The sequence below is a fragment of the Vipera berus genome (genome assembly GCF_964194415.1).
Source record: "Vipera berus genome assembly, chromosome: 1".
NCBI classification, from domain to species: Eukaryota; Metazoa; Chordata; class Lepidosauria; order Squamata; family Viperidae; genus Vipera; species Vipera berus.
This window is the reverse complement of record NC_138202.1, coordinates 138,042,948-138,061,214: the sequence shown is the minus strand read 5'-3', so window position 1 is coordinate 138,061,214 and position 18,267 is coordinate 138,042,948. Positions and strand designations below refer to the sequence as shown.

At 42.9% G+C, this 18,267-nt stretch overlaps 1 protein-coding gene and 1 long non-coding RNA gene across 3 annotated transcripts in view; both read right to left on the bottom strand.

Annotated features, from left to right (window-relative positions):
- Positions 1-7,841, bottom strand: part of RAB3GAP1 (RAB3 GTPase activating protein catalytic subunit 1) — a 42,453-nt gene extending 34,612 nt beyond the window's left edge. For both annotated transcript variants that reach the window (XR_014028285.1, XM_081341994.1), the window contains exons 1-4: positions 7,808-7,841; positions 7,602-7,657; positions 3,504-3,579; positions 209-341 (exon numbers count right to left, since the gene is read on the bottom strand). Coding sequence is in view for 1 of the 2 variants with exons in the window: in XM_081341994.1 (XP_081198120.1) it covers positions 209-341; positions 3,504-3,579; positions 7,602-7,657; positions 7,808-7,825 (283 nt within the window). In the remaining variant the exon portion in view is untranslated. The remainder of the gene's footprint in view (positions 1-208; positions 342-3,503; positions 3,580-7,601; positions 7,658-7,807) is intronic.
- A 7,125-nt stretch (positions 7,842-14,966) lies between these two features.
- On the bottom strand, positions 14,967-18,255 carry LOC308671518. The gene is made up of 3 exons (XR_014027220.1): positions 17,636-18,255; positions 16,242-16,368; positions 14,967-15,837 (listed from the first exon to the last, which is right to left on the bottom strand). It is a non-coding gene; the product is annotated as an uncharacterized lncRNA (long non-coding RNA).
- Between the last annotated feature and the right edge of the window lie 12 nt (positions 18,256-18,267).

Genomic DNA, 18,267 nt, shown 5'->3' with positions numbered 1-18,267 from the left:
TCCTTTAATGAGTAAGCTCTCAAATATGTAATTTGTTACAGAGTATGACACTGTCTATAAGTAATAACTTCATAGTGTATCACATTAAAAAAGTGATATTGTGAGCTACCCAGAGTCAGTTGAGAGAGATAGGCAGCATATAAATTTAATAAATAAAAAATAAATGCTATAAGCTATAGATTATTTGAGCAACTGAAAATGTACCTACCTTCTACTAGTTCATCTTTTGCATTTTTATCACTTGATTTTTGGACTAGATAATGATGTGTCACAGAGAATCGAAAATCAGCAAAAGTAATTTCATCAGCTTTCTCTTCCCATATTTCAGTGGTATATACACCCTATATATCAGACATAATTGTGTGATTAGAAAAGTTATCTGAAATACTTTAATCACATTTCATAGGAAATACCATAGTAAAAACCTACCCCATTTTTTTATAAATGTATTTATTCATAAAGAATTCTGCAAAATCTAACAAAATAGAAATATAATTTATTTCAACCACTATTGGCTCATGTTCCTAGCTTATTAATTAGTACTTTTGTTTCATTTTAAATCGAAGTAGATATAAATCAATAACTTTAAAAATAAATACCTTTTCTTAAGATGTTTGATAAAAATGATCACACTTCAAAGACATAATGAACAAATATAATCATATTCTCTTACTACTATGGAGATGAAATACAAATTTTAAAATCCTGGCAACTAATCTCCCTATAAAAGTCAAGAAAAAGGAAAGAATCTGAAGTGATTTAAAATACAAGGGAAGAACAGTGTGAATATAAAAGCAAGCGGATGGAGAGAGGAACTGAAAATGAAACAAGTTGAAAATATTTCTGCAGTACTAATAGAATTAGTATTATCCATTTATGTAGAATCTTTTTCTAACTTGCAAAAATGAAACTAAATGCCAAAGAAACGCACAATGATGCAGCCAAAAAATATAAGATATGCTTGTTGAAGCATCACTGAGATAACTACATTTTCTTTGAATATGAAGGACCTTGAGATTAGTAAATATTTTTATACATTTTTTTTCTTCTTGAAGTCTGACTTGCTTGTTTGAAACTTATAATGGACTTTTTATGCAGCTAAACAAAACAAGTAATATTTTGCAAAAATAAATCTATACAAGGAAAATATGGAGAATATAGCAAGAGACAATTAAAGACGTTTAAATCCTTACGTCTTTAAGAAATTTTTGATACAGTACCTCAACATAATTTAGTAAATTTTAGTACAATACATACTACCCAGTGTAGGAAATCCTACACAGAGATTTTTGGATAAAATATTTAAAAAAGGAAGCTGGGATATGTATAAATAATCCAGGGGGAAATAACCCCAAGTCTTGATGGAGAAATGTTGATAATTATTCCATCATATCTACTTGTGTATCAGCAGAAGAAATTCCATGTCTTAATTGACAAAAATTATACAAAAGGACAAATATTTTACTATTTACAAGTAACAGCAGCAAACACTACTTGATCCATCCACTTTGTTAATGACACTCTAAAACAGGGCTTTTCAACCAGTGGTACGGGTACCACCTGTGCTACATTGGCACCTGGGAGGTGCTACGCGACCATCCTAGAAAGGTGGTAGCGGGGGAGGGGAATGAGCTCTCTACATGGGGCTTCCCTTGAAGACCACTCGGAGGCTCCAACTGGTACAGAATGCGGCCGCGAGAGTTGTCTTGGGAGTTTCCCGGTACTCCCATGTTACACCTTTGCTCCGCGAGCTGCATTGGCTACCAGTTGTCTTCCGGGTGAGGTTCAAGGTCTTGGTCATGATCTTTAAGTCCTTACATGGCATGGGTCCGGGTTACCTCAGGGACCACCTGCTGCCGGCGTCAACTCCCCTCCGCCCTGTGCGTTCCCACAGAGAGGGCCTCCTCAGGGTGCCTCCGGTCAGGGAATGCCGACTGGTGGCCCCCAGGGGGAGGGCCTTCTCTGTGGGCGCTCCGGCATTATGGAACCAACTGCCGGTGGAGCTCCGGATGACATCAGACCTCCGAACCTTCCGTCGCGGCCTGAAGACCCACTTATTTGAATTAGCTGGTCTGGCCTGATGGGGGATTATGGGTTTTTAAATTGTTGTTTTTAGTATTGTATTATTGTTTTTTAACTGGGCATTGGTTTAATCTCCTTTTAACTTTTGTATCGTTGTTTATATATGCCCTGTGAACCGCCCTGAGTCCCTAGGGAGAAGGGCGGTATACAAATCAAATAAAACCTAAACCTAAACCTAAACCGGTGGCAGCACCGCACAAGCCTGAGCGAGACGGTCACAGTGTCTCAGGGTCATGTGAAGTGACCAAAACCTGCTGCAACCACCTAGCAGAGGGGGAGAAATAAAAACCAAACACCCCCCACCCCACTCCCACTGCCAATCCTCAACAGAAATGCTCACAATGAAAACCTCGGACAGGAGGAAGAGCACTGCCGGGCGGGCAGGCAGGTGTCTCACTCGGCTGTGGCTTGGGGGGTGCTTTTTTCAATGCCATTGAAACTTCAAACAGTTACTAAGCGAACTGTTATAAGTCAAGGACTACTTTTTTTTTTGGTCATCAAGTTTTTGACACCTTGCTAGGCAACTGGTGGTACTCGGATGTTGCCATATCCTAAAAGTGGTACAAAGGGTGAAAAGGATGAAAAGCCTGCTCTAAAACAAGTCACATCAGTGAGCTGAATCACTTAAACCTTGGATTCAGAAGCACAGTGGTAACCCAGTTTTTAACTGCAGTACCTTCTTCTGCTGCTACAGAAGAATGTTTTCTTCCTCTACTGTAATATAGTCAATATCGAAACTATAAAATATGTCTGTCAAACTGTGTATAGTTTGTATAAACTGTATAAATACACATGAAAACTACATTCACCATTTTAAATTTCTTGTAAATTGGCTAAAATTTGTTTTATATTAAAAACATTTATAACTAATATAGCAAATTCCAATGTGCATGTACTTCTTAGATAATAATTTACTCTATATTGTTTCTGAAGCTAATGAGAACTAAAAAGATTAATATAATTTAAGAACTGATCCTAATTCTCCTTGTATAATTCTTCCAAACATTCAGAACAATTGAAGGAGAACTGATTCCACTCCTAACGATTTCACAAGTTTGCATTTGCTTGCTTGACATTTAAGAATATTCCATTTTTTGTTTAATGAATCGGAAAAAACCCAATGAAATAATTGCTTTATATGGCATGTACCATATAAATGTGACATCTGTATCGTTCAATAATAAAAATATGTTCAGATTATGTGAAATGATTGTCCTTTTACTAAAAATGATCACAGAATCCTAATTAGTGAATACATATTTAAATAATTAAATAATTAATGTGACCCACCCTGCTAGGAATTTAAATTATTTGGTAATTTAAATCAAGGCCATACTAATTTTTTCACACGTTGACTCACTTTGTCTTACTTTCTTATGTTTACATTGGCCTCTAAATAATTGAGAAGCAAACATTCTTACCTTTTCTAAAGGTTTGCCTGAAGAAATGTTAATAAGTTTCCAGTCATTCAAAACTTCTTCAACTCTGGAAATAAATCTAATGAGAAAATGTTTAAAAATCATTAGTATTGTAATCCATGTTTCTAAAAAATAAACATAATTCAACAATGTACTTGCCTTTTTGCTTAACATAAAGGAAAATTCATATTTTAACACACTTTTCTAAAGTTTAAATCAACAGTGATCAAACAGTGAATTACAAAAAAATCAAGACAATTTGTTACACAAACCATTTATCAGACCTAGAGCCTTTCAAACTAATTTATGATAATTCCAAAGATCAGAAATCATCACAAAGTGCAATTTAGATCCACAATTGATCATTTTCAGAAAAAAAGCTTAACTGGCAGATACAATTTACAAAAAACATATATTAAAGAATCAAACGTCATCAGGGCAATATCACATAAAGCATTAAACATGTCATTATCCTGAATTGACATTCCAGGTACAAGCATAACTCAACACAAGTTAATAAACAAGGAGTCAAAAGTAGTGCTGACCCAAGGAGGACAAGTAGTCCTCAACTTACAACCCACAATTCAGCCCCAAATTTCCAATGTTAAGTAAAGCAATTGTTAAGTGAGTTTTGCCCCATTTTATGATCTTTTTGGCAGAGTTGTTAACCAAATCACTGCAATTGTTAAGTGAATTGTACTGTCATTAGGACGACAGAGAATGAGGTGGCTGGATGGAGTCACTGAAGCAGTAGGCGTGAGCTTAAATGGACTCCAGAAGATGATAGAGAACAGGAAGGCCTGGAGGAACGTTGTCCATAGGGTCGCGATGGGTCGGACACGACTTCACAGCTAACAACAACAACTGTCATTAAGCAAATCTGACTTTCCCCATTGACTCCGTTTGTCGGAAGCTGGCTGGAAAGGTTACAAATGGCAATCACATGCCCTGGGACAGTGCAACCATCATAAACACACGCCAATTGCAAAGCACTCCAATTTTGATCACAGAGTTGCTGCACAGTTGTAAGTGTAAAAATCTGTCGTAACTCACTGTTTTCAGTTCCACTGTAACTTCAAACAATCATTAAATGAATGGCTTTAAATCAAGGACTACCTATACCTATACTTTGAAATGGTGAATATGATCCTAATAATGATATGAATTCATCAAAAACAGATCTTTTACATTCAGTTTAGCCAAACTGATGGGAAAATTATTTTGCAAGTTGTGTAGCTATTGCCTCCTCTGTTAAGACTCATTTTCATCTACTTGATCACTGTCTAATGACATTTGCTAAAGATCACAGCTTGATCTGATGGAATTAATAGAACTTGAAGTCATAACATGTATGGTACATAGTGGTTATGTTAGCACCTTGCCCTATTCATTTTCCATGTTGTGTTTAATCAATACGTAAATATACCTATGCATATTCCTCTTCCTTGCCTTCAATAAAAACAATAGCATGCACAAAATACTATTGCACTGAGATGCCAACTTGATTAATTTTCCTATTAATATCTTAGAAAATATGTTCTATTGAGTAGAATGGAATTTATTTCTAAGAAAGCATACTCAGAATTAACAGATGACTACTAATAAATATTGACAGTAGCTGAAACACCTATGTTAGTCATAGCTAGATATCACATTTCTGCTTAATATACCATAATTTCAGAGAATCCTTACACAATGCTGAAACAGGTTCCTAAATAGAAACTATTAATAACGCTTTTGTAATTAGTAAAGATAATTCATATTTTCACCCTGTAATATTAGACAGTTGTTATATTCTATATATACTGAGTCACATCCCTTAAGCAAGGAACCTGATAGAACCCAGAAAAGGAACAATTCTCTACCACAGCACTGACCTAACAAAACAACAGCCTTCCACCTCGAGATTTGAACAGCCCTAATGCCATTTTCCTCACTGCTTAACAGCAAAGGCTCTCAACCTTTTTCTTTTATTCAGGGCACCCTTTAAGCCTCATTTCTCTTTGTGACTCCTGTCAGCGTCGCTGTTAGCTGAGAAAAATTTCTATTCAAACCATTTTTTCTTCTGTTCAACTATGTCCTATTCTAGCAGTTTTCTTGGCAAGGTTTTTTTTTAAAGAAATGGTTTGCCATTGCCTCCTTCCTAGAAATGACAGAAAGTGACTAGCCCACAGGTACTCAGCTAGCCATCTGCCTAAGGCAGGACTAGAACTCAGTGTCTGCCAGTTTCTTGCCTGATGCCTTAGCAACTAAACCAAGCTAGCTCTCTTTCAATTGTATTGTATGAAAGCAAAGTATTTTTAGCAACTAACAAAATTGATCAATTCTATGCAGACAATGAATCAGCACTGAGAATAATATGTGAAGATTATGACACAAAGATCATATACCTGGCAATTAAGTTTGGGTCACTCTCTCAAAAACATATTGGCATCCCTATAAATGTAACAAGGACCCTGGAAGGCTATATAGTCCATGATGAGAACCACTGCTCTATACTTTTGCTTTTCATTCTATACTCTCCCCAAAGTTTATTATTTATTTATTTATTTATTACATTTATATACCGCCCTTTCCCGGAGGACTCAGGGCAGTTTACAGGGTAATTAAAAACCAAAATATAAAAGTTAAAAACCAAATTTAAAAAATAAATAAATTTATCCCTGTATAAGTAAAACCTCAGTTAAAATAAAATTAATCCTCAGCCTGGGCCAGAGAGCTCGAAGAGCCAGGTCTTCAGGCCCCGGCGGAATGAACGGAGGTCGGGGGCAGTCCTCAGCTCCACTGGCAGCTGGTTCCAAAGGGCAGGCGCCCCCACTGAGAAGGCCCTATCCCTGGGTGTCGTCCGCCGGCAATCTCTTACCGGTGGCACCCTGAGAAGACCCTCCCTGTGGGAGCGCACTGGACGAAGGGAACTTGATGCCGGCAGCAGGTGTTCCCTCAGATATCCCGGACCCAAGCCATGTAGGGTTAATAACAAGTTAAGTTAATAACAAGTTGAAATATAAATAATAAAGAAGTAAATAACCACTCCAAGCAATTTTGTTACAGGCACTGTATTAGCATTTATTTTATTTGCTTTCCAAATACTTGCTCATATTTGTCTTCTGTATCTTTAGTGAACTCATTCACCCAGCACAAACAATATCCTTACCATAACTGAGTTACCAAATAATTACCAGCAATATAAGACTGGAAACGCATTTGTGTGTCCAATATTAAGTAAATATATATCAGTTTACAGAAGATGTTATAGGTATCCCTTAAATACCAGAGACTCTAAGCAAAAAAGGGCCTGGTGAGTAAGTGTGCACTTCCTAATTCTAGAACAGATTAGAATTGAATAGAGCTGGAAGGGACCTTGGAGGTCTTCTAGTCCAGCCCCCTGCTCAAGCAGGAGAACTTATACATTTCAGACCAGTGACTGTCTAGTCTCTTCTTAAAAACCTCCAGTGATGGAGTGCCCACGATTTCTGGGGGCAAACTGTTCCACTGTCAGGAAGTTTTTCCTTAATTCCAGGTTGCTTCTCTCTTTGATCCTGCCCTCTGGAGAATAGTTTGATGCCCTCTTCTTTGTGGCAGCCCCTCAAATACTGGAATACTGCTGTCACCCCTATTTCTTCTTTTCTTTAGACTAGACCATGGGTAGGCAACCTCGGCTCTTTTATGACTCATGGACTTCAACTCCCAGAATTCCTGAGCCAGCCTACCCCTGAGGTTGCCTACCCCTGGACTAGACAAAGCCAAGTCCTGCAGCCGTCCTTCATATGTTTTAGTCTCTAGTCTAAGACTGCCTTAACCTTATTTTCTTCACAATTGCTGCTATCACGAGTCCTCGCCTCCAACGTGACTAACCACTGTCGGCAATGCAACACTCCCAACAAACTCTTTCCCGTAAGTTACCTATTTACATTTCCTCTCCTAAAGCTACCGGATAAAGCAATTCCAGATACCTCCTCCCCCCCAAAAAAAAATTCAGCTCAGAAGTCAAACGAAAGCCCCCGGGAGCAGTGAGCCCCCCCCCCCTTAAACACAACCGCATCGATGCCAACGCAGGTTAAGAGGGGAAAAGGGACGAGGCGGAAAGGGTGAGGCACCTACCTCTCCCACTCGGAGGCGGTGGTGAAATCCGTGATCTCGAACACTTCGGACTCCGGCTGTGGAAAAGGAAAAGAAGGAAGCAGCAAGTGAGGCAACAAGCGGGGAAAAGAAGAGCTCTGGCCCCGCAGCGCCACTTTCCCGCTAGCCCGAAAGGAGAAAGAGGGAGCGGGGGGGGGGGGAGAAAGTGTTTCAACCGGTGAACCAACCTCGCTGTCGGCCGCCATCTTGAGAAGCAGCGTCCCGAAGGGCATGATGGGAAGGGGACAAGACGGCGCGCGGCGCGGCGCTGCACGTGGCCGCGCGAAGGGGTGGGGGCGGGTGCGCGTAAGGAAAGAACCTCTCCGTGGAGGCCGGAGAGGCTGAGGAGATTTTTCTCCCTTCTTTTGCTGCTGGGTCGCGAATGTAGAGGGAGAGGGGAGGGTTGTCTGTTTAGCCTTGGGATGAGGAAGGCCTGTGGAAATAGTCCCGGGCGGTCCGTTTTGTGTTCTCGGGGAAAACTGCAGGAATGTGATCAGGGAGTCACGCTCCATTCACACAAATGTCCTTCCTGATAATGTTAGTTTACTGTTGCAAAGATGAGCGAATCGATTGGGGGAGGTAAAGGTTCCCCCACACATGCGTGCTAGTCGTTTCCGGTTCTAGGGTCCGGTGCTCATTTCCGTTTCAAAGCCGAAGAGCCAGCGCTTGTCCGAGGACATCTCCGTGGTCGTGTGGTCGGCATGACTAGACGCCAAAGGCGCACAGAACGCTGTTACCTTCCCACCGTAGTGGTCCCTATTTTTCTACTTGCAGTTTTACGTGCTTTCGAACTGCTAGGTTGGCAGAAGCTGGGACGAGTAACAGGTGTCTGTTACCCGGCACTCGGGATTCGACCCACCAAACTGCTGACCTTCTGATCGACAAGCTCAGCGTCCTAACCCACTGAGCCACCGCGTCCCTCGATTGGGGGAACTGTGAGGCAAAAGAGTGAAGGAAGGTGCTTCAGCTATGTGGCACAATCTTCTGGGAGTTTTAAGGCAGGGTACATTGTTTCCTCTTTGCCTCACGAAATATTGTGGCTGGCTTGTAAGTCATCCTGGGAATTTCTGTGGCGAAGGAGAGATGGACCCCGATGCTGAGGCAATAGAGACCAGGCCCTGGGGCTGTCACTGCGTTTTTTTCTGTTTTGTCAGCTATGCCAGTCTCACTCTGTTTTTCTGCCAGCTGCATTGTAATCTTATCATTGTAACCAGGGTGATTGTCACATGTCCAGCCATGTTTTGGTTTCAATCTGTTTTTACTATTAAGTGCGCATGTCCAAACAAAACTTTCTCACTTTACTTTCTTCTTCTCTCTGTGCTGTCTGGTGAGAGCATGTGGTCAGTTAGGAGTTTTTCTTTGTTTTCTGATTAAAGTTTTATTACAGTAGAATATGCTTCTGGTTTTATTTTACCTGATGTGCACCATGCGTCAAATGAACCACGGTTCATCGCCCTCTGATAGGGAGCTTTTGATTTACCCCCCTGACGGGCATCTGTTTTTCTCTGTGCCACCTCAGTACTTAAAAGAAGTGTTCTCTAACCGTACACAAATTAAATGTGTAACTGCCGGCCCTGGGATGGTTGCGTCACGCCAAAACCGCACCCACCCTGTTAGGTCCGGATTGACGAGCAGAGACAGCGAGGTTTAGCAAGGAACATTTATTGAACTCACATATGTCAACTGACTAACTAACGGTTAAACACTACCTTATATACTAACTGTTATTCAAACGTAACCAATCCCCGGCTTTGAATCTGTCACCGAGAAGTAACAGCCAATGGCTGCTCTGAGTTTTCCCTCCGTAACTAAGGACACAACACCCCTTCCCCCCTGGATGAAATTTACCATTGGATATAGTCCTTCAAGTACCCAGGAGGTTTATGCTTCCTGACTGGGTATCTGCTGACCATACTAGCTGCTGAATGGGTTTCAGTTCCACCATCGCCAATTGCCTCTGACCCAGGTGTGTGTATTGGTGTTTCAGATGGTGAATCCCTATCGGGCTGTTGTTGATGCTGTTGTTGGGGTTCACTGGACTGACTGGACGACTCTGTTGGGCTGTCAGGGAACGCAATTTCTGTTTCAGCATTGCTAATCTGGGGGGTTGCTTCTATTGACCTGAATTGTATTTCCCTCCCATTACTCCCTGGTGCTGTGTTTACCCTGGCTGGGGAAGGAACAGTGTCTGCTGTGGTGTTCTCACCTACTTTGTTGGCTAGTACACATTCGGGGGCCCTTTTCCTTAACTGATCAATGTGTCTCCTAAGCAGTTGCCTCCCTTCCCCCTCAATTAAATATGACAGTGGTCCAGTTTTGTCAATTACTACCCCAGGAACCCATTTGTCCCCTTGTCCATAATTCCTAGCCCACACCATATCCCCAATGTTCAGAGACCGGGTTGAAGCGTCCAGCTCTTGTTCAGCAGATAGCCTGTCAGGGTGCAGCCTGTCCAGTTTTGTTGTTAAACGTCTGCCCCACCTCATTTCGGCTGGGCTCTTTCCTGTGGCCGTGCAGGGTGTGGTATGTTGGGCCAACAGGAACTGAGCCAGTCTCTGATGCCAGTTGCCGTGGATGAGTCTTCGAAGGGCGTCCTTGGCTGTCCTGACGTTACGTTCTGCCAATCCGTTGGAGGAGGGGTGGAAGGGTGCCGATGTCGCGTGCCTAATCCAGTTGGCCTTGAGGAAGTCCTGAAATTCATTAGATGTGAATTGGGGCCCATTGTCAGAAACAATCACGTCAGGTAACCCATGAGTGGCAAAGAGTCCCCTTAAGACCTGTATGGTTTTGGCTGATGTCATGGACTTAACAGGCACGACCTCCAACCAGCGGGAGTAGCTGTCCACTACTACAAGGAATGTGAGGCCCTGGAATGGGCCAGCGAAGTCAATATGGATCCTAGACCACGGGTTTCTTGCCTCTTCCCATTTATGTACTGTTGTATGTGCTAGCTCTGGTCTGGATCTCTGGCACTGATAGCACCCCGCAACTTTGACCTCAATGGCGTTGTCCAACCCTGGCCACCATAAATGGCTTCTAGCAAGAGCTTTCATACGCACAATACCTGGGTGCCCTTCATGAAGTTCCCCAATCACTGTGTTCCTATGATACTCTGGAATCACAACCCTGTTTCCCCATAAGATACACCCTAAGTGAGATGACAATTCATCCTTCCTTCTAAAGTACGGTGTGAACTTGGGGTCAGGATTTTTGTTGGGCCATCCCCCTTGTACCCATGCTGCTATCCTGCTGAGTATGGGGTCTCTTCTGGTAGCTGCTGCAATGTCTCTAGCCGTCAGGGGGCACTCAGGAAGTTCTTGTAGGGACATGATCTGTCCCACAGGTGCAGGGTCTGTGTCACTATCCTCTAATGGTAGCCTGCTGAGGGCATCAGTGTGCCCCATCTCTTTGCCTGGCCTGTGTTTAATTGAGAATGTATAAGCCGATAGGAGGATTGACCATCTGAGCATTCTTGGAGACATAATTTGTGGTGTTTGTCTATCAGTAGTGAATAATCCTAGCAGGGGTTTATGGTCAGTGTAAATGGTGAAGTCCCTACCGTACAGGTAATCGTGGAACTTTTTTACGCCTGCCACGATGGCCAATGCTTCCCGGTCAATCTGTGCATAATTCCGTTCTGCCTTTGTTAAGGTTCGGGAATAGTAAGCTATAGGCCTCTGTTGACCCAGATCATCCATGTGACTGATGACAGCTCCCACGCCATAAGGGGAAGCATCACAGGCTAAGAATATGGGTTTATTTTCTATAAAGTGAGTGACAGTGGAGTTACTGGACAATATGTCTTTTAGTGTTTGAAAACTGGTCCTGTGTTTTTTCTGCCACTGCCACGGGGTCTTCCTATCTATTAGTCTGTGTAGGGGCTCAGCTATAGCTGCTTTGTGAGGCAGGAATGTGTGATAAAAATTAATCAAGCCAAGGAAGGCTTGTAATTCCGCCTTGTTCTTAGGTTCTGGAGCTAATTTAATTGCTCTAATTTTTCCTTCTGTTGGGTGGATGCCCCGGGCATCAATCCTGAACCCTAAGAATTCTGTTGATTTTACCCCTATGCAACACTTATCTTTTTTTAATTTCAACCCTGCCTCTCTAAATTTCCCCAGTACCTGTTCTAGCCTCTCCGCTAGGATGTCCTCAGTTTTTGCAACGATGAGGACATCGTCAAAGTAAGGGCATACACCTGGAATGTCCTTCAAGGTCCTCTCCATCACCTCCTGGAAGATGCCTGGAGCTGCAGCTATCCCGAACTGAAGTCTGTGAACGCGGAACGCCCCCTTGTGGGTAACTATCGTTTGAGCCTCGGCGGCTTCCTTAGACACAGTAAGTTGCAAGTACGCCTGCGCCAAGTCAAGCTTGGCGAAAATGGCGCCGTCCTGGATCGTCGCGAGGACCTGCTTCACCGTCGGGACCGGGTAAGCGTGTTTTTTCATTGCGAGGTTTAGGGTGGCTTTATAGTCGGCACAGATCCTCACATCCCCGTTCGGTTTCAGGGGTGTGACGATCGGTGTCTCCCAAAGGCCCCCTTCAACTGGTTCTAAAACGCCCTGGCCTACTAGCTTATCTAGTTCGGCCTCGATTTTCTGTTTAAGGGCGAAAGGCACCCTCCGGGCCTTAAGCCTAATGGGCCTGACTGCTGGGTCTAAATTAAAGTTAATGGGGGGTCCTTTGTACCTCCCTAATGACCCATCAAATACATCTGCGAAGTTATCGCAGACGGATTTGAGGGTCTTCCTTTGTATAGAGTTAATTCCCCCAACCCAGATGCCCAAGGCCGAGAACCAATTAAGGCCTATAAGACTAGTTCTCTGGCCTTCAGTGACTAGAACAGTTAATACTCCTCTAAACCCCTTGTATTTAACCATAATGCTAGCCTCTCCCACTAATTCAATAGGTGTTTTTTGGAAGTCAGCTAGTTGCAGTTCGGTGGGTTTAAGGGGAATTCTATGGCCACCTCTCCTTTCTATGTAACTCAGGGTGTCCCTTGAAATTATTGATACAGAGGCCCCTGAGTCCACTTCCATCTTGCAAGGAATGCCTTGCATTTGGACTTCTATCCTCAATTTAGGCCTCAATATGTGGTTGATTCTTGGGGTGTAATTAAATTTAGGGTTTCCCACGTGGTTGACCCTCGCCCCAGCCCCCGGGTTGGAAGTGCGCGCCACTAGTCTAGGGACTTCTCTACCACTCCGATTGGGGGTTACCTCACCTGTGGGCCAAACATCAAGCTCGTGGAGACGGTTGTCGCGCGGTCGGCTTCGGCAGATGGCCTGGATGTGGCCCGTTTTTCCGCAGCCTCGACATTTTGCATTTCTGAATCTGCATGTCGAGCGTTGGTGATTTCCCCTGCAGCTTCCACACTTCGTTTCTGGGTCGCGAGGTCTGTTTGGAATGTCCCTCTGGGATCGTTGGTACGCGGGCGGATGCTGTCTTCTGCTTTGGTCGGGTCCGTAGGCGCGTGATGGTCTCGGCGCCATCTTCCCGAACCTTCGGGTGATCTCCGCAATATCAGCTTCCCACTGGTAATCCACCTCCCCACCGTCCACATGGCTCTCAAGGTTTACTTCGGCTGAGGCAGCCATGCTGTTGTAGGGGGGGTCGCGTCTGCCGGTAGATTCGTATGTCAGAAGCTCATCTAGAACTTCTTGGAGGTTGCCAGTAGGTTTTGAGATGATACGGTTTTGCAATTGTTCGTCACGAAGTCCCAAAACCACTCTGTCCCTAATACGAATCTCCAGATTGTCGTATTTGCAGCGCAGGGCTGCTTCTCTGACCGCCGCCACAAACTGTTGAATAGATTCCCCCGGCCGTTGGTTCCGCTTCTCGAATATCCGCCGACAAAACAGCTCCGACCTTTTAGGGGTGAAATGGACCTTCAGCTTGGCCAACAGGTCAGCGTACGATACGCTGGAGACTGGCAGGGGTTGGCACAGGCCTACGGCTACCCGGTAAACCGGTGTGCCGCTGATTGTTAGGAGAGCCGCCGCCTTTTTCCTGTCCTCCATGATCCCGTTGACCAGCATGAACCCCTCGACTTGACCGACATACTCCTCCCAGTCTTCAGGGTAATTAGGGTCGAACTCCTTCAGAGACCCCACTTGCGCCATCCTTAAGGTCTAATTGCTTGCTGCTCGGTTGACTGTAGTTCAAATTTCCCGCTTTTCGCCCGGTCGGGTTTTTATTTTTTATTTATTTATTTATTTATTTATTTATTTATTTACTCCCGGCTCCTTTGCTGATCTGCCGTCAGATCCCACCTTCGTCGCCACTGTTAGGTCCGGATTGACGAGCAGAGACAGCGAGGTTTAGCAAGGAACATTTATTGAACTCACATATGTCAACTGACTAACTAACGGTTAAACACTACCTTATATACTAACTGTTATTCAAACGTAACCAATCCCCAGCTTTGAATCTGTCACCGAGAAGTAACAGCCAATGGCTGCTCTGAGTTTTCCCTCCGAAGGAGAACCCTCCGTAACTAAGGACACAACACACCCCATTGCCGACAATGGGGAAAAAGTGATATGTTGCAAGCCGTCACGTGATGTCGCGAGTTTGACATGGGTGGCGTGGAGGATAGGTTTCCTTTTAAGGTTCGTTGTAATTATTTCTGAGCAACAGGTGATAAATAAACCCATATGCTTTGTCTCCCTGCCTCCCATACACGCACAGAGAGACAGAGGTACACGGATCCACAGTGCACCCCACACAGAGGCCAGCTACATCTATCTGCTTATGGAAATCAGTAAATAAATAAATAAAATGCAGCCCTCATTTGAGTTGCCCAATCCAGATCTTGAATGACAAAATCAGCCTGTCTGGAACTTTTAACATTTTAAAGAGGATTCTGACTCATAGGATGCAGTTAAAGCAAAAGTTTTAATTGCATTAAAACAAAAGAGTAGAGTTAAAGTGATTAAATATCCACCAAAAATAAATAGCATAGGAGTGATTATGTCCTATAGTTGCGAGAACTAAGATCTTGGCAATGTCAGTATTAGTTAAATCAGGGACACAGTGGCTCAGTGGGTTAGGATGCTGAGCTTGCTGATCAGATGGTTGGCAGTTTGGCGGGTCGAATCCCGAGTGCCACATAACAGAGTGAGCGCCTGTTACTCCTTCCAGCTTCTGCCAACCTAGCAGTTTGAAAAAAATGCAAGTAGAAAAATAGGGACCACTACGGTGGTAAGGTAACAGTGTTCCATGCGCCTTTGGTGTCTAGTCATGCCGGCCACATGACCACGGAGATGTCCTCGGCGAAAGATGGTGAACTTTTTAGATACTAAGTGCCCAAAAGCCACCCCACCCCTACCCCCGTACCTGTTCTGTACCAGCCTACTACCGGCCCTGCAGAAAAGGCAGGGACAACCCTTTTACAAAAAGGCAAGAGGCTGGAACTAAGCCTGCCAAATTTATTGACATAAAACAGAGCAAACAGAGCCAAACAAAAACACGAACCATGAAACAGGAGCTATTCAAACGGTTGCCTTCAGCAAACCAGCCCTCCCACACATTCCACTTTTAAACAGTTCAAGGCGTGGCTTCTCTCTGCCTCCTTCCGAGGTGCCCCATTGCCTTCCTCTGTTTACTCCTGATTGACTGCCTCCTGCGTCGGGCGTCCTTGAACAGGGCCAGCTGTGGGTCATCTTCATCCACGCTGTCAGGCTCACACAGCTGGGTCTGCGTCGTGACCAGATGGGAGGGGCCTGGCTGAGGGCTCTGCGAAGCCTCCGGGCTGTTCTCTGCAGGCTCTCCAACACACCCCTCCTCCTCCTCTGAATCATCCAACCCAACTGCCAAACCCACAGGCTGACCCTGAATCACAACAGTTCCACACACCCCGCCCACACCCATTCCTCCTCTCACCCGCCACCTACCGCCCCCATAGCCCACCACAGCAGATCGCCCAGGTGACCCTGCAGTGCCATGGCAGCCATACCCTCCGTCCGCACCCCCCAGCATCGTGTGACGGGTTGCAAGAGTGGAGTCTTGTCCCCATGTCCTTGGCTGTGCTGCTGTGTGCTGGCCATGCCCGAGGGCGACTCTCCTCTGGGGGGGCGCGGGGGGAGGTAAGGATGGGGCAATGGCATGTATGCCCACAGAGAGGGCTCTGCATGCTGCCTCTGGCACGCATACCATAGGTTCACCACCACTGACCTAGACCTTAGAGATCATAAACAGCCAAGGTTCTGAATGATAAAGCCTAGAGAAACAAAAAAAGGGAGAAGAAGACTACATGTTCAACTCATCTCTGTTGAAGTGGTAAGGTGTCTGAGGTCGTATTTTTTCAAATTTCAAAAGTTGAAGCCACAAGCCTGCTGATATTCAATCAGCAAACATGTCTTACATATAATTTAAGGGATTTTTGCAAAGAAAATAATTCCTTTTTATCAACTTTCCAGAAAACATTCATCTTCTTCTCATGGCTACCAAAAGAATAAATGAGATAATGCATTTTATGTGTGATGTATGTTCTTAGAATTTTGCTGCAAACGCAAGCTTGTTAGATGGCTTAATCTAAGATCTAGATTTCTCATTTGCTTTCCCAGCCCAGCTAAGCCTCTTTGATCAGTCATTCACTGTGCAAAATACCCAAAAGAGAGTTACCTTGGTGACAGCTTGTAAACTAAACAGCCAGAACCTAGCTCTCAATATCAGAAGGATTTGTGTTGAAAGAGGAAGGATCTTCAGAGCATTGGAGCTCTACAATCATGTTTCTTCCTTTCTTGAAAGTCTATATTGGCATCAAATTGAAGGTAAGAATTTCATTAGAACATCTTTATTTTTCTTCCCAGTAAATAAAATTCAACAGATTGCATATGATGTGTGAACAAAAAAGCTGCTTTAATATAAAGTTTACTTTGATTCTGCAACTGCATTGATCTACAATACTTGAACTACAGTACATAGTGATAATTCATCCATTGTATTTATGATACAACAGATCTAAGGATTCTGTTAGAATGATATTTATTGGTTTTGTTATTAATACCTATAACTATATTGATTGGTGATGTTAGCAAACTTGGAAGTAAGTGGAATTTGGAATATTTTGATCTTCCTTGCTAGATGAACATTTGCATTGGACTGCTTCTCAATTGGTAGGGCGAGTTATAATTAAGAAATACACTTTCTACTATTTCCACCTATTACTCAAATATGGATGTGATAAATAGCATAAAAGAGACAAACAGCATCTTCAGATGAGTGAGCTGCCAGGTTTGCCACTGAAATCTTTTTAATAAAATCTCATCTGATATATAAAATATAAAGAGAAAGCTCCGTTGTTTGGAAGCCCATTGTGCTCATTCTTTTGTATCTCCATTTTTTATTTGTTTTTAGCCAGTCTTTATTATTTGTATAAATAACTTGGGGGGGGGGGAAACATACCTAATACTGTTTCCTCTTCCTATTTTCCCCAAAACAACAATCCTGTGAAGTGGGTTGGACTAAGAGTGAATGAATGGCCTAAAATCACCCAACTGGCTCACAACTCCCAGAATTCCATTGTCCATGCTTTTTGGGAATTCTACAAATTGTAGTCTTGGCCTTTATTTACAGAATAATTTTGTGTCCTAATAAACCTTTGGATTCCATTTTACTTTCACTTAGCTTTTAAGTGATTTAAACTAAAGCAATTAATGTGCTACATATACCAATTTTGTACCTTTTTGTTCCACTAAATCTGGGTTTTGTACATTTTAAGCATGGAATGGGTCCTGGCTGATAAAAGGATGCTTTTATTGTGGGTTGTTCTTCTTTCCATTGTAACTTTTAAAAAGTAAACTAAATGCTGCTTTTATTAAGTATCATATTTAATTCACATAGGAGGTTTCTAGGTAAACCATTAATAACAGTATTCTATGAATTATTTTCTGCAACTTACAGAAACTTCTTGACAACCTATCAAAGCAATATACAGTAACTTCCTTTAGTAAGAAAGAACACTAAGAAAGATAATAATGCTAACAATCTTTCACATATTCTGAATTCTCATTCACCATTCAGGAAAATTGATCTCCAGGCAGATGGTCAGCGCCAGGGATGCCTTTAGCAGTCTGATGATCACATCCTCAGTAATACATCTGGAAGCTTCCCTGTGCAGTTGGGACATTCATATCCATTACTCAGAATAACATTGCATAGTCTTTGGCTACTCCAAAACCCAAGAAATTGAACTCCAGTTGAAATGCAACAGGTCTAAATCATATATCATAAATCTACCAATTGTGCAACCTATAAAGTACTAGTGATCTCTGAGAATATAGATAATATAAACAGCAGTTGTGATTTTGATTGTTCTGATAGTTGTCTCAATCCAAGTGAAATATTTCCTGAAGCAAAAGAATCGGAATGTTAATCCTTCAAGACATAAAATATTTTTAAATTTAAGTGGTGCGGGAAAAAGATTTAACAAGTAAGAGTGTAGATTAAGCAAAGCAGAATCATCAGAGGTGAAAACATCACAAGAAAAGTGTAAAAAAGGCTGCATTTGGAAGTGTTGCTATTCAGAACAAAACTATCAAAGATCATACGTTAATGACTTAATACCTTAGTAGGTTTTGAATCATCTGATACTACTGTTTGCCCAACAGATGGTTTGAATAGAAATGTAATTGAATCTGAAGCTGCT